Below are 15357 nucleotides of genomic sequence, written 5' to 3' on the forward strand. Positions count from 1 at the left end.
TCACCTTTTGACTGAGGCATCTCCCACACCTCTCTCCGAAGCAATGCCTGAACTCTATAGACACTTGTGCCATGTACTGAGGTAAGTGAGCAGGAGAGAGAAGGGGCGAGCACAGATCAGGGGATGCGAGATTTCGGCTCATGTGCCAGAAGCGGCTTCAGTGCACGCCAATCGGAGGACATGGTTCCAGACTTCTCCTGCAGGAAATGCCTTTGATCAGACAGCAGCAGCTTCTCTTCTCTTAACCGGAAATTTTCCTTACCTCGCATAAAAACTGTCCTTAATCAAGAGCTTAATTAGCATGAATTCTCCCAATTCCTATAAGCTGGTACCACATGGCCGTGCAACGTCACATACATCATTTGCAAAACGGTGGTGATGTTGAGCACAGCATAACAGCTCATCAAGCAGACCGTCCTTGCTCACCCCTTCTGCCAAGAGTCGAAACTCAGGCACTGAAATTCAGACACAGAGAGCAAACGAAAGGCAATGGCAATACGGTGTAAGCAAATCACTTGTGAACAAGGATGCAAATCGGAGGAGCTGCAGGGAGCACTTCATTAGCAGCTGAGACACCAAGCATACGAGAATTGTTGGAGAGGCATTACTAGTTGCCAGAGAAACAAAACACGCATCTCTTTCCTTACCAAAGATGAAGGCTCCAGCTCTTGCAAAATACCCCCAAAACCTACAATTATGATTTTTAAGGGGGTATTGCTCAAGTTTGTACACATTTCTTCTGATATTCCATTCATTGTACAAGACTTCAATTTCAGTAGCAGCTTATATTTACAAACAACATAAAACAAAGTATAAAATCTATCATCCATCAAGTGCCAGTCTAGAAAACCTGCGTTTTTTAAACCGCCCTTGCCCCCCCCCCCCCTCCCCCCCCCCTCCTCCTTTCCTCTCCCCCCCCCCACACACACACATGGACATAATACTATCATATCACAAAGCTGATTAAAATTTCTTTTTTTTTGTGACTAGCAATAGGTGGCGGCATGGTTTAGCAGCCACTATTCTATGAAGCTGAAGCACACCCGACACTGTTCCGCACAATGAACACTTGTTTCCATCACTGTTTCTGAAGAATGCATATGCAGGAATGAAAGTAGGAGATGCATGGAAAGTCCCCACATCAGCTAGGTATAAACTGCAAGAGAAAAGCGGCTGAAAAGCCCCTATAATCAAAAGATTTATTCCATGGAATGCTGTTCTTCGCATACAGTTGTTTGAATGCCGAGGTATCCATGCATACAAATTCAGTCCATCAGACTACTGGCCTTCATATCAGTTTGCGCGGTGCGCTGCAAGAGACAGTGATGTTTTGGTCCAACACTGACCTACACAGCAACCTATCCCCGAATGCCATCTCCTGCCCAGCTACCTCTCCCACTTCAACAAACAGTCCTTGCCAGAGGACATGCAGACTCCAATAGGACTCCTCCCTCCCCAAATCTGATGGATGCCAAAGCACAGGCATCCATCAGTAGCATAGGCATGTTACTGATCGAAAGTCCAAATTACTGACCAGAGTTATTGATGAATGTTCTAAGTGGTGGCAAAAGCACATTGGATTATTCATAAAGCACGCAGCAGCAGTAACAACAGGCATGCCTCAACTTCGCGACCGCACTCTGTGACGAACACCTTTCAACAGTAAGAGCTGCCTTGGGCCCAACGGGGCTAAGGCCTCCCAGAGAGGCAAGCATGCAGGTAGAGGCTGCAGCAGAGTCCCACGGGAAGCCAGAGGTCAGCGAGGCTCCACTCCTCGTTGGGTGGCGGCCATCCGTGGAGCAGCAGCAGGCAGGTTCCCGCCAGTGTGGCCAGGAGCAGACAAGCCAGCGAGCGGTCGGCCACACAAGGCTGCGGCAGCCAGCGACCGGGCACCAGAACAGCCACGGTTGCGGCCACGCGCCCCACGTCTACACGAAGCACCAAGTCTTCCCAAGCAAACAGGTCCCCCTGCGCCCAGCAAGCAGTGACCGAGGCTCGGCTCGGAAAAGCCCCACACGGAAATGGTGCAGCGTGTTAGAAATGCACCCCTAGTGCAGATACCAGCCCAGGCCAGAGGTTGGCCCTACTCTTCATTCGAGCGGTTAGGAGACGGCTAGTACTGCATTGTATGTACTGCAATTGCACATGCACCCTCTTCAGTCTTCAGGGGCACTTGCACTGCTGCTTCCCATCCCTTACTATGTTCCACTACACCAGCCTGTGCTGAAGACAAAACCTTCGGCTAGACACAGGCCCACCCCATGGCAAGCATTCTGCATCCAATCAAAGAAAGAGTGAAAACAACACCCAAGTCCTCGCAATAAAGGGGGTGGTGCAGCTATTCTTATAAAAGGGCTGATTAAGTACAAATTCATTGCAAAATGACTGACACTGAGGCAGTGCGGTGTAAAAGCTTTTTTTAGAACCAAAGAGCTGATAGCAGGAGCTGTCGCTGTGTATTGCTCATCCAGAACCGGTTCAAAAGGCATTAATAAGCTTAATATTTTGCTGTATGGCCTGTGGGCACAGCACAAACATGATGTTGCCGGGTTCATGAGAGAATGAAGCTGTGGTAGCTGCTGTGGAGGTGTGTTTTTCCTAAGGGCTCACACAAGTAGTCAAGAAACATGCTCGTGATCAGGTTGACAGCAGATCAGTTCTGGATCTCGTCTTCAAAACCGACAGTGTTGCACTGCGACCGCACAAAGTTGCCATTATAACTGGAATTTTGGATCATTCCTTAGTTGGTGCAACTTTGCAGTTAGGACCATTATCTTGTGCACAAAACATCTGGCACACTACTGGGATTTTAACAGAGCCAATGACACTACAATACTTGACAAATTAAGTTACCGTTATGAATACTTTTAAGAAAAGGAGCTGCGATGAAGCTGTACACATCAATGAACTATGGCTCACTGTCAAAGAAACTGTTCACAAGTGCACAATGCAATATGTACTCTTGCAACGTAAGAAAAAAAACGTAACCACAATCCACGGATTACGAGAAATTATTCAAATAAAGAGAAAAGTGTCCAGATGTAAAGCAAGGCTGAGGTGATCAGTGAACCCGGCATTACCTGATGGCTTACCGACACAAAGTAAAAAATTGAATTCAATGATTAAGGAATCAGAGGATAAGTTTTACATCACCGCAGTAAGCAAATATCTTCGTGAAACTGCCCACAAGTTTGAGACATCTGTTGGCAGCCAAGACATAAAAAAAATTCAAAATCACTGCGGTAACCCACATTGGAGTAATCCGAAAGCACTACTCCAATGCGGGTTACCGCAGTGATCTCGAATTTTTTTCGAATTGATGCCTCCTCAGCACTCGTTGCCTCTATTTCCTCCTCTTTGCTTCTATTTGCTCCTCTTTGCCTCTATTGCCCCTATTTGCCTGAGAATTTGAGAATTCGTCTAATTCCCGATGTGCTACGTTCCAAACTTTCAAATTTAGCGTCGCGTGTTGGCTCCGTCCACAATTCCGGTCACGTGGTACTACACTTCCGGCGTTTGAATTTGGTGTCGCTTTTGCCCTGGTCACGGATACTTTTTGCATATTTTTGGCTCTAATTAATTAACTATTCATCCGATCGTCACCAAATTTTCTGCACCACATCCTCACATCATCCTCTTTCAATTATAACCACTTTTTAGACGTTCCCTCTTTCTAGTTCTCCACAATAGCTGCGGACTAGTTTTGATGACACGAAACCACCAATATAGCCTAGTAAAGCTTTCGCTTTAATAACCAAAATACACACAGCAGGGTCTTACTGAGGGTAAGGCTACAGCTGCGGAGGCTTTCAACAGGTTTTAGTCTGAAAGCACTACTTCATAGGATCAAACACAACCAAAAATCTTGTGGTGTCCCTGACCATGACGGTGCAGAAATAAAATAAATATTGTGGTGACTGGATTTCGAACCCACAGTGGTGCGAACAGATCAGCTTCGCTGGCCACTGCACGAGAGCACTGGGCTATCATAGCAGCCGATCACACCTCGTGTTAAACTGCAACACACTCTCTCGCTGTGCATTGGAGACCACCGTCTTCCTTAACTTCCATCTGTGGCACGAACAGATCAGATCAGCTGAACCTCGATCAGAGCTTAACCGGAGCCTAATAACGTCGCCAGACATGCCTATCACCCAGCAAAGCAAAACCATGTGCCAACCAGGATAAACACATGCTTTTGCATGCCTACTCAGTTTAACTACGCTAAAAACCTGCCACTTTTTTGCAAGTGTTTTTACTTTGGACGACGGAGAACAGACACTGTTCACGTCACAGAGCAATTTACCGGAATTAGACGAACTGCAACTGTTATCGAGATAATTCTGGTTCCATTGCTGAATCTAAGCACTTCACAGAGGCTACAGGTCTGGAAGAAATACTAAAATTATCTTTAGAGGTATGCAGAATGGAGATCTAGATATCTCTTCATAGTATTTAAGAGATATTTGATTACAGGTATGCTTTCTGATGGTTGAAAGATTGTTAAGGTTGCCCCAGTTTTTAAGGATGGAGACATTACTAACGTTTCCATTTTCATTAACACCAGTGTGTTGTATGCTTTTTAGAGTATACTGTATCTAAACATATTCGACAGTATTTAACACGGAACAAATTTTTTAGTAAATACCAACATGGGTTTAGGGAAGGCTTGTCAATGATGACACTACTGTAATGTTGTTACAATTTCTGTAAAGTAATTGATGGCAGGGGACTGATGGATATTATATTCTTCGACTTCAAAAAAGCCTTCTATAAGGTTAATCACAGAAAACTTCTAGTAAAGGCAAAAACTGTTTTGGGACAACTGCGTAGTTCGCTGGGTAAAGCACTTTCACAGCATTCGCACACATCATGACTTCATGGGGGATAAGAGGTCAGGTTTTTGCAAAGTTAGATTGGGTGTGCCACAGGGTTTAGTTCTTGCCCCCCCCCCCCCACCCCCCCCCCCCCACCCCCCCCCCCCCCCCCCCCCCCCCCCCCTCCCCCCACCCCCCCCCTATTTCTCATATACATCCAGGATTGATTGAGATATATTGATCCAGGATTCACCAGTAAAAGTAAGGCTATTTGCAGACGACTGCAACATCAAATCAGATTCATTAATGACCAAATTCAGCTAAATGACTATTCTAAATAGAGAATTGGTGTACTGAATGGCATATGTTTTTGAACCAACACAAGACAATTTGCATGACAATTAGTCACAAGCCTGAAACCCTGAACTTTGTATATACCTTGCAAGGTGGCCTGTTTTCTAATGCACCTGAATATAACTATCCCAGCATAACCATAACCATAACCTCCAACCTTAGCTGGAATTATATTGCATTGTATTGGGTTTTATGGCGCATATGCAACCCAGACCATCATGCGCCAGACACATGGTATAATTTCTTTCAAAAATTGGGTTGGGTGCCCTCAGCGACAGTCCTTGTTTGGACAAGGACACCGAGGGAGCCCAACAAATCAAATAAAGACCTCAGCCTCCTTCTCAGGCCTGGGAAAACGGATGAGGTGTATCATGAAATGCGTCAAAGCATAGGGTAACAATTTTTAGAATTTATAGTTTTTGTGATATTTGTTAAGACTTGTTTTATCAGTAGAAAGTTATGTGTTAGGTGTGTGTGTCCGATGCGCAGGCGGCATAAAATGACCTCTATAAAATGTTCCTGATGCCTGCACGATCTCCATTTTTTCAGAATAGGTTTTACTAAATATAGTTTGTCATTTTCCTCACTATTCCATGTAGACTGCCATTTTTCTCAAGTTTATTTTTTCCTAACTTTATGCAAAATGCACAGGGTCTATTTACAGTCCTGACTTCCTTATGGCGAGCATGAGCAGTGCACGCATCACCCTCTCATTGCCACTAATTCCAAGATGGCGTGGTACCCAGCAGAACTTAATTTTATGTCCTTGTGTTTCAGCAGTTATTATTTTATAGATTATATCTCCTATTAAAGGATCTTTACATTTCTGGCGGGCAGTGCCATGATTACACTCAGTGAGTCCGTGTAGATGATGCTGTTTTGAATGTTCTTTTTGACTATTTTTGCTAAATCCATGAAATGACATAACATTTCGCTGAGAAAATTGACGCACACTGAGGCGACCTGACTGCTACCTCTTCCCATTTATATTCGCACTACAGCATTTCCGACGTAAAGTGCTGTTTTAGACCTGTCTGTATAAAATGCTGCATATTTTTTATATTTTTCGTCTAGCGCCAAAATTCTTGTCATATGTGTTCACGTGGAGTTTGCTTTTGGTGAAATTGTGTCAGTGTGTAGTCCCCTACAGCGGGAACGGTGTACCAAGGTGGCAGTGGTTCGGGTCTCTTGGCAACATCAGGTAGTGTGTCCAGAATACCTCACTCCAGGCAAATTTCTTGAAAACAGAAGATGAGGGGTCTCGTTGCATTGGTTTGTTACTGAAAAGCTGCTTAGAAAAGCACTTCATAACTATGGAGTAGCAGAGACGTTTTGGAAGTGAACGGGTTTTTTAGGACGTATGCACATGTGAGCATGGCTCTTCTATATATCTGTAAGTGACGGTTCGTTAGTTTCTACATAGAGACTGTTAATGGGTGACGTCCTGTATGGCCCACTTGCAAGGCGCAGACCGGAGTTATGTACTGGACTAACTGCTTTAGGTAGGATGGCCGAACTGAACTGTACATTATGCATCCACAATCTAGGCAAGAGCGAACTATGCTGCGGCAAATGTATTAAAGGCAGGTCCTATCAGACTACCAGTGTTTACGTGAACGCACCTTTAAGATATTTAAGGATCGAGAGGCTTTCTTCTTCAGGTTCTTTATGTGGGGCAAGAAGATCAGTTTTTTGTCAAACGTTATGCCCAGGAAATTGTGGTCACTCTTTACTGACAATTCGGTTTTGTTCAGGTGTAGGCCAGGATATGTTTGTATGCCACATTTGAGTGAGAAAAGAATGGCCACTGTTTTCTGTGGGGAGAACCACAAATCATTTTGGTCAGCCCATGTTGAAAGTTTATTTATTCTTAACTGCACTTGTCTTTCACATTTTGATATGCTGGAGGTTGTGCAAGCTATCTAATGTTTGTCTACATAACAGGCCTTGGGATTATTTTCCTAACAGATCATTTTTCATTTTCACAGTAAAAAGTGTAGTGCTTAAAATACATCCTTGAGGTAATTCATTTTCTTGAATAAAATTCTTTGAAATGGTAGAGCCTAGGCGAATTTTAAAAGAACGGAGTTAGACAAGAAGTCTTTTAGCCGCGAATGCCAAGTTCAGCCAAGTCCTGAAGAATCCTGAACCTCCAGGTTGTGTCATATACTTCCTCTAAATCGAAAAATACATCAAGACAGTGTTGTTTGTGTAAAAAAGCTTCACGGGCAGTATTTTCAGGATGAACTAGGTGGTCTGTTGTGGAGCATGCCTTTTTGAAATCACACTATAGAGAAGCTCACGTGCTTCTAGCATGAAGGTTAATCTAATATTCACGACACTTTCAAAGGATTTCACAAGGCAGCTGGTGAGAGCTATGAGCCTATAACTGCTGGAAGAGGTTGGTGGTTTTCCGGGTTTTAAAAACGGAACTATGACGGCCTTCTTCCAGGCTTGGGGTAGTTTACCTGATACCCAGACCTTATTAAAAGTGCCTATACGACAGGTTCAGAGAGGTGGGAGAGCATTTGATAGTGTATTTCGTCAAGGCCGGGTGCAGTCTGTTTACTAGTGGACAAGACTGTGAATTTCTTGAACTGTGATAAGATTATTATATGGTTCATTTGTATAGCCACTTGGAGGGAGTGTTTGCTTCTCGGCTGTGTTATTGTATTTTTTAGAAATGATTCTGTGTAGTGTAATGAGCTGGAAACTGCCGAAAAATAATCATCTAAAACGTCTGCCTGTTTTTCAATGTTTGTCTGTATACCAGGGGCTGTTAGAAGAAGTGTGAATGGAAAGCATTTACCATTCAGCTTTCGCACTTTCTCCCGCATTACTTTTAATGAGGGTTGAGCTATTTATGGATGTCACATAACTTTGCCACGAAGTCTTTTTGCCACTACGGCAGATATATCGGCCTCCTGCTCTTTAATTTCTAAAGGTTATGAGATTTTTCTGCGTGAAAGATTCCCCTGCTTTGTTTTGTTTCTTTTTGCTACTCTACATTACTACATTCAGTCTATGTATGCCAGGTTTTGTGGTTTTACATCACCACTACTGAAGACTGAGGTATAGCCAGGAGCGCAGCAGAAATAATGCAGTTTGTGAAAATTTCGTCAAGTTCATCTATACTTAAGTTATCTGGATCTATTTTTTCTAGGCGGGTATTTTCTTAAAACAGCGCCCAGTAGGACAACTGAAGCTTCCATTGTCATGGTTTTGTTGTAATGATTTCCGGAGAAGATTAGCAAAACGTACAGTTGGGCAAGTCCTTGTTCCTGCCCGACGTTGTTCGCGCTGTCATACGGGTTGTCTAAGACATCTCATTTAAAATCAGTAAAAACAAGGGGGGGGGGGGGGGGTGAATATTCGAAATTTCGAATACGAATCGAATATGTTTCATATTCAGTTCACATTCGTATTCGAGAAATGATATTCGTGAATTTCCGAATATTTGATAATTACCGCATACTCGACAGCGATCGTATACCGCGCCGACTTTCGTAAATTTGATTGTGGCAACAGCGCAATATCTGGACAAATTATCTGTATATAGAGTTTAAAGTTCCAGGAAAACAATATAAAGGCCCTGTTCTCTTTCGTCTCCATCGTTTATCGTGTGAGCCGATCGCATTCCGATGCCCTTGTGCGCGATTCCGCAAGTGGGCTTTCACACATAACACGCGTTCCGCGAACAACATGGGGGACGACCCGCTTCTAACAATTGCAACGCGAAAGCGCGTTTATTTTTTTATCCTTCAGTAATATGTTATCTAATTCATGCCCACAGCCATGGCATTCGTTCTGTCAACTTAACTCTCTGAGCGTGACCACCGCCATCTTGTTTTGGTCAACTACGCTATGCGGGAAAGCTTGCTAGAGGAATTTCGCGTGAGGCTCCCGAAGGGGCGAGTTGAGGTGTCACAACAGGTCAAGAGATCCTGTAAAAATCCCGCCTGTTGCATGGTGCACTGTAACCCATGCACCTCTTAAGTGGGCGTAATGGCAGGCGTGACAACGTTTGGAGGGCTCCTGTCACTTGGTCAAAAAAATAACCTGGCCGCGTAGTTTTGGTTTCTGAGCTTGGCCACTCGCCCGTGGCAATGGCAACTGTCAGCCCGCGCATTCGCCAGTAGTCCAATCTCAGCTCCGCGCAGCTTTCAGACGCTGACTGACACGTCGCTGGTCATTTTTTTTCTTTTTAGAAGCAGTCACACCATTCCGACGTCAATGTGCGTTCCCACCTCGCTTACGTTCGCGATGTCTTTCAGCACGCCGAAACTCAGTGCTCGTCACGGGATTACAGGTGTTTGCACAATAGAGCCACCTCATAAGACTAATGCATTTTCGGTAGTTTTTTTCTTTTCGGGGCCGCGGGGCATTTTAAATCAACCTTCGAATAACCCGGGCATTTCTGTCGCTTCTTAACTCCGAATTAATGAGGTTTTACTTGCCATCATGTTATTTTTGTTTCCAGATTTGTCATGTTATGGATTTAATTTTACCTGACCACATTATAGATTGGATACTGTTATTCTGTTCAATTAAGTAGTATACGTTTCTGCGTACATTTTTTTTATACAGTGCTCAGGCAGTCTAGTTTTGTTTATTTCAGTGCAAAGGCCATACACCATATTGAAAAAAAATATGAGCAACAATGTTTGCTTGTTTATCTTTTATATTTTTTGTGCTGACCACATATTCGATATTTGAGGCCATTTTTTCTTCATATTCGTATTCTATTTGTATTCAAATATATCAATATTCACACACCTCTAGTAAAAACAAAAGGTCATGTAAGAGACAAATCTATGCAGCTCCATTTTCCTGAGCTCGGAGAGCTGTATGTGTGTTTGCTTGTGTTGAGTAGGCATATATTATTGCACAGAATAAAATCTAAAATATGACCTCTAGTATCTATTTGTTCACACCTCGACAAATTCATCATCATCATCATCATCAGCCTCTCTGCGCCCACTGCAGGGCAAAGGCCTCTCCCATGTCTTTCCCATTAACCCTGTCCTTTGCCAGCTGCGCCCACCCTATGCCTGCAAACTTTCTAATCTTATCTGCCCACCTAACCTTCTGCCGCTCCCTGCTACGCTTACTTTCTCTGAAATCCACTCCGCTCCCCTTAAGGACCACAGGTTATCTTTCCTTTTAGCACATGCCCTGCCCAAGCCCGTTTCATCCTCTTGATTTCGACAAGTATTTCATTAACCAGCGTTTGTTCCCTCACCCACTCCACCCGCTTCCGGTCTCGTAAAGTTACTCCTATCATTTTTCTTTCCATGGCTTGCTGCGTTGTCCTTAACTTAAGCTGAAACCTTCTCGTTAGCCTACCCGTTTCTGCCCCGTAGGTGAGTACTGGTAAGATACGGCTGTTGTACACATTTCTCTTGAGGGATATTGGTAATGTTACTGTCAGGTGTGGTTGGAGATACATGAAACATATTGTAATTTTGGGGTTTGTGGAGGTTTAACTTCCCAATGTGACTCAGGCCAACACCACCTAGACTTTTAAGGCCTCTCCACGATTTCTCCTCCGACGCGTGACGTCACCGCACTACGACGCGGGAGCAGCCACCGCCGACCGCTGCGGCAGCACCTCCTGGCGGCCGCTGCCGCCGTTCTCCCGCGCTGTTTCAAATTGTTGAAGTGCGGAGTACTCCGAGGCGTATTTGCGTATAGCAAATTGAAGATAATGAATTTCACCGTTTTAAAACACATGAAAGATATCTGGTTCAATGTAACAATCTTCGTTCGCATTTCTGGAAACTGTTCAATCTTTTAAAGCTTACTTTGTGCAGTTTTTCCAGTAAATTGTTGAAAGCAATCATTTGAAAGTAGACATCGCGATTGCTGTAAACATCACTACCGTTGTGTTTGAACATGTGCTGCACGTGTCGTGTGTTACATGCTGTTCCTCCACCGTTCTTTCTTTCTGTGTCATTTGCTGAAGCTTCCTTGCGGGCTGTGAATACTCGAAGTGCAATCCTGGGGAAACGTCTGTGAAAGTGCTGTGCGCGTGTGACAGTTCCTGAGCCATTTGTTAAAATGCCAGGACACTGTTGTGTTCCCGGCTGCCGCGGGAATTACGATGGAGAAAAGACTGCGCGTCTTCACTTTCCCAGCTGATGCTGGCAGAAGGAGGCAATGGTTGAAAGCCATTCCACGTGCTGATTTCGAACCCGGAAAGCGCTCAGTGGTAAGTCGAAAAAGCGCGATATTTATTCCGCGACGTAGCTGTGTGTACATAATGCACTACAACATGGCCTAGTGGGCGAGCTGGAAATATTCTAAATTTGAAATATTTCACTGCGCTAATTGCTATTGCACCCATGGAATTAATCATCTTAATTATGCTAACCTTATCTGCGCTGGGCTTTGCAGGTCTGCGAGCGGCACTTTAAAGAATCAGACATTCGGACTTCTTCTAAGTATGTGGACTCAAAAACGGGCAAAGTCGTCGAGGCAAAATTGAAGATCGCTCGTATCAGCTCCGACGCCATTCCCAGTGTATTCCCGAACTGTCCCGCGTACCTTTCTGCGCCCGCCACTACGTCCCGAGAAGCACCGACTGAAAAGAGAATGTGTCTTGAAGCAGCTTCTTTACGAGATGCCATCGCCATGTCACTCCAGACACACGAGGAGGAAGAAGCAAAGAACAAGATTGACACGTTCCAAGTTCTACTGGAGTGCCTTCCTCAAATCAAGCTTTCTGATTTTTGAAATGTTATTTCTCGACCTGCCTGCGTCCTTTTTCTCAATCTTGCTGTTGATGACGTCCCTCGTGTTTTGTCGCCAGTCACGGTCTTAGAGAACCTCACGGTGAAAGTTCATTACCGAAATGTGCAGCTGACTACAATTGATGGCATAGATAGCATCCCTCACACAGTAAATGATATCCGTTGCTTGATAGGTCTGCTGGATGCTGTAGAGTCGTTTCACGGAAAATTGTTGTCTAAGCATGAAGAAAAAATTGATGGTTTGCTTAAGTTGGCACTTTCCCCGCTTAAAGATGCCTTAAATTGTGAACTGGCAGATGTTGAACAACCCAATGCAGTTAGTTTTTTGAAAGAGCAAGTTTCTCTTCTTCTTGTCAAGCATAGCAGGTCATCCCGGTATTCTGCAGAGTTGCTGGTATTCTCAAGCATTTTATTTACAGTTTCTCCGCATGCTTATATGTTCCTTCACAGTTCCGGAAACCTTAGATTACCCCATCAATCTCCAATACGTCGTATATGTAACTCCTACAGCGTAAGCCCGGCCGCTGAACAGCAAGGCACTTCTTTCCTATCGTATGCAAAGAAGCTTGTCGCAGCAATGATGGAGCATGAAAAAATTGTTGTACTCATGATGGACGAAATTCACCTGCAGCCGTATTTTGATTATAAGGGAGGAGTAATTGTTGGTGCGGCTACAAATAGCCCTAATGCAGCAAAAACAGCCCATGTTTTTATGATGCAAAGCTTGCTTTCGCGTCAGAAGAATGTTGTGCACATACTGCCAGTAGAGCGCATCAACGCACAGCAGCTTCACACTATTCTGCATAGCATCATTACTCAGCTAGAGCATGTTGGGTTGTGTATAATTGCAGTCATAGCTGACAATAACTCAATCAACCGGAAAACAATGTCACTTTTTGGGGCCCCCTGCAAACTTCAGAGTATGTATCCACACCCTGCAGACTCTAAACGTCCTCTCTTTTTTCTGATTGATCCTGTACACTTAATAAAATGCGTCAGGAATAACTGGATCAATCAGCGAAATGCTGGAACATGCATGTTCTTTCCTAGCCCCACAGGACCTAATATAAAGCCACCTATACTTACAGCTTCATTTAAAACACTTCGAGAACTTCACTCGAAAGAACAGGGTCAGCTGATTAAATCAGCACCAACACTTTCGTCTAAATCTCTGAACCCATCGAATATTGAGCGACAGAATGTCAAGCTTGCGCTAAGGATTTTCAGCCCGTCTACAGCAGCAGCTCTGCGAGCATGTGGGCCCAGACTTGAGCTAGATCATGTGTCTGGTACTGCACAGTTCCTTGAAACAATAACAAAGTGGTGGAACATTGTAAATGTAAAGACATCCAACAAGGGTACTCGACTTCATGATGAGCTGCAGTCACCGATTACATCAGCATCAAGTCCACAGATCCAGTTTCTGTTAAGTATAGTGGAGTGGCTAGATCGTGGCAGTCTCTCAAATTTGACATAGGCATACTTACAAGAGAGACTCACAGTGCGCTCCGACTCACGACAGACACCTTGGTAAAGGTGACTAGGTATTGCCTAGATGAAATGAACTTCGAGTATGTACTTTTAGGAAAGTTTCAGACTGATTGCTTGGAAGAGAGGTTTGGCAAATACTGCCAACTCTCCGGTGTGCAATACCACATTTCCATAAGACAAGTCTATGAGTAAGAGCGAAAGCTTCGTCTGCAGAACATTCTGGAGCTCCCAGAGTTTGAGGCTGCAACAGATGCGGTGGCAGTAAACGATGCAGTACTTGAAGTGTTTGACATTGAGGTAACGGACGACGATTATGCGAAGGCGCCAAATCTCCCAGCAACCACTTACATTGCTGGCTATTGTGCCCACGCTGCGTTCAAAAAGCTGTCATGCATGACTTGCAAAGAAAATTTAATGCTAGAAGATGAAATTGAAGTAGAAGGTGGGGAGTTAGTCAAGGCCATGACTCGTGGTAGTCTCAAGTTTCCACAGCCTGCCATAGTAAATGCTGTTCTTACTGCTGAGATAGTTCTTGACAAACTGAGAAGCGAACAGCATGCGACACAGTTTCATGCACTACCAAATCAAAAGGAGGCTCTCTTGGCACTCACACATGATGTGTTAAACCACGGCATTGACTTTGATGTGTGTGAGAATGGGCACACTCCACAGTTGGTAATGCACTATGTCCTAAGTGCAGCAGCAAACACGCTTCTAAATAACTTTTGTAAAAGAAAAAATGATCAACTTATAGTTGAAGAGGCTGCAAAAGAAAAAGAGAGAAAATTGAAGACATTGAAGAATTGACTACTCTGTGTGCTTGTGACTGTTTTTGTTAGTTTTTTTTAGTTTCGAAACTAGTTTTTGCGTTGTATTATTATATATTCTGCATATTTTCTTTTGTTTGCTTTCTGTTTACAGCTTTTCTGTTGTTGGCTTCACTTACTGCATTTTATGATTGTGCTGTGACAGTTTCCTTACCTCCTACTCCTACTGATCGTGTTTCTCATCTGAAAATAAAATACGACTTGTGAAAGTCCTCTGCGTTGTTCATTTTCAATAAAAAAAATATTACGAACGTATCTTCACACATGCGCGCTTTGATATAAAGTCAGTAAAAGTCTGCTAAAATGTAACTGTTTATACTTTCAAAGAAACAACAAAAAAAAAAACCATTCGGTTAGGTTGTGGGCAAGCAAAACACGATTTAAAAAAAAAAGGTAATTTTCTTTTCGAGAGACATAATCAGCACTTTGAAATGCGCGAAATGCGTGCGAGCGCGGAAGCCGAACCTACTGGGCCGTCACAGTGCGGTGATGTCACGCAAACGTGGAGAGGCCTTAAAAAGTCTAGGTGGTGTTGCTCAGGCTATGAGGGACGCCGTAGTGAAGGGTTCTGAAAATTTTGACCACCTGGGGTTCTTTAACATGCACTGACATCACACAGAACACTGGCCTCTAGAATTTTGCCTTCAACGAAATTCGACAACCGCAGCCAGGATCGAACCCGCGTCTTTCGGGTCAGCAGCCGAGTGCCATCATCACTGAGCCACCGAGGCGGCATCATATTGTAATTGTTTTGAAATGTACAACAGTGACTGAAACAGCTTCAAATGTAGTCTGAAGATTGACTTTGTGAGTGGCCACACTGCTTTGGATGACTATGGCAGTACCTCCAGAGAGCCTATTTACTTGCTCTCAGTCATAGTGAAAGACTTTATATTTACTTCAAATATTTTTATGTTTTGATACTAAATTTGTCTCCTGGAGACGCAAAACAACCGGGGAATATGAAGCTAGATTATGTCACTGTAGTTTTTTAACATGCCTCGACAGTTCCAGTGAATTAGGAACGCCGCATCTATGCCTTTTGGGGATGTATTTAAACACCTATGCTCTTGGTTTTGTGCAGCCTGTTAGTGGTGTTCTCTCTCCTTTTTTGTT

General features: G+C 43.9%; 1 protein-coding gene and 1 pseudogene across 10 annotated transcripts in view; one reads left to right on the plus strand and one right to left on the minus strand.

The window, feature by feature from the left end:
* Lrch (Leucine-rich-repeats and calponin homology domain protein) overlaps positions 1–15357 on the minus strand; it is a 314440-nt gene that overhangs the window by 22962 nt on the left and 276121 nt on the right. For 2 of the 9 annotated variants that reach the window (XM_077657188.1, XM_077657191.1), the window contains one exon: positions 1654–1968. The exons of 4 other annotated variants lie outside the window; for them this stretch is intronic. In XM_077657188.1, the coding sequence (XP_077513314.1) occupies positions 1690–1968 (279 nt within the window). In that variant the 3' untranslated portion in view covers positions 1654–1689. Of the gene's footprint in view, positions 1–915; positions 1969–15357 lie in introns of those variants that run through there. 3 more of the 9 variants (XM_077657189.1, XM_077657192.1, XM_077657190.1) reach the window with 3 other exon arrangements.
* Positions 10970–14347, plus strand: LOC144122904 (uncharacterized; annotated as a pseudogene). Its single transcript, XR_013312938.1, has 2 exons — positions 10970–11382; positions 11568–14347. The product of XR_013312938.1 is annotated as an uncharacterized LOC144122904 (transcript).

This window comes from Amblyomma americanum, chromosome 3 (genome assembly GCF_052857255.1).
Source record: "Amblyomma americanum isolate KBUSLIRL-KWMA chromosome 3, ASM5285725v1, whole genome shotgun sequence".
NCBI classification, from domain to species: Eukaryota; Metazoa; Arthropoda; class Arachnida; order Ixodida; family Ixodidae; genus Amblyomma; species Amblyomma americanum.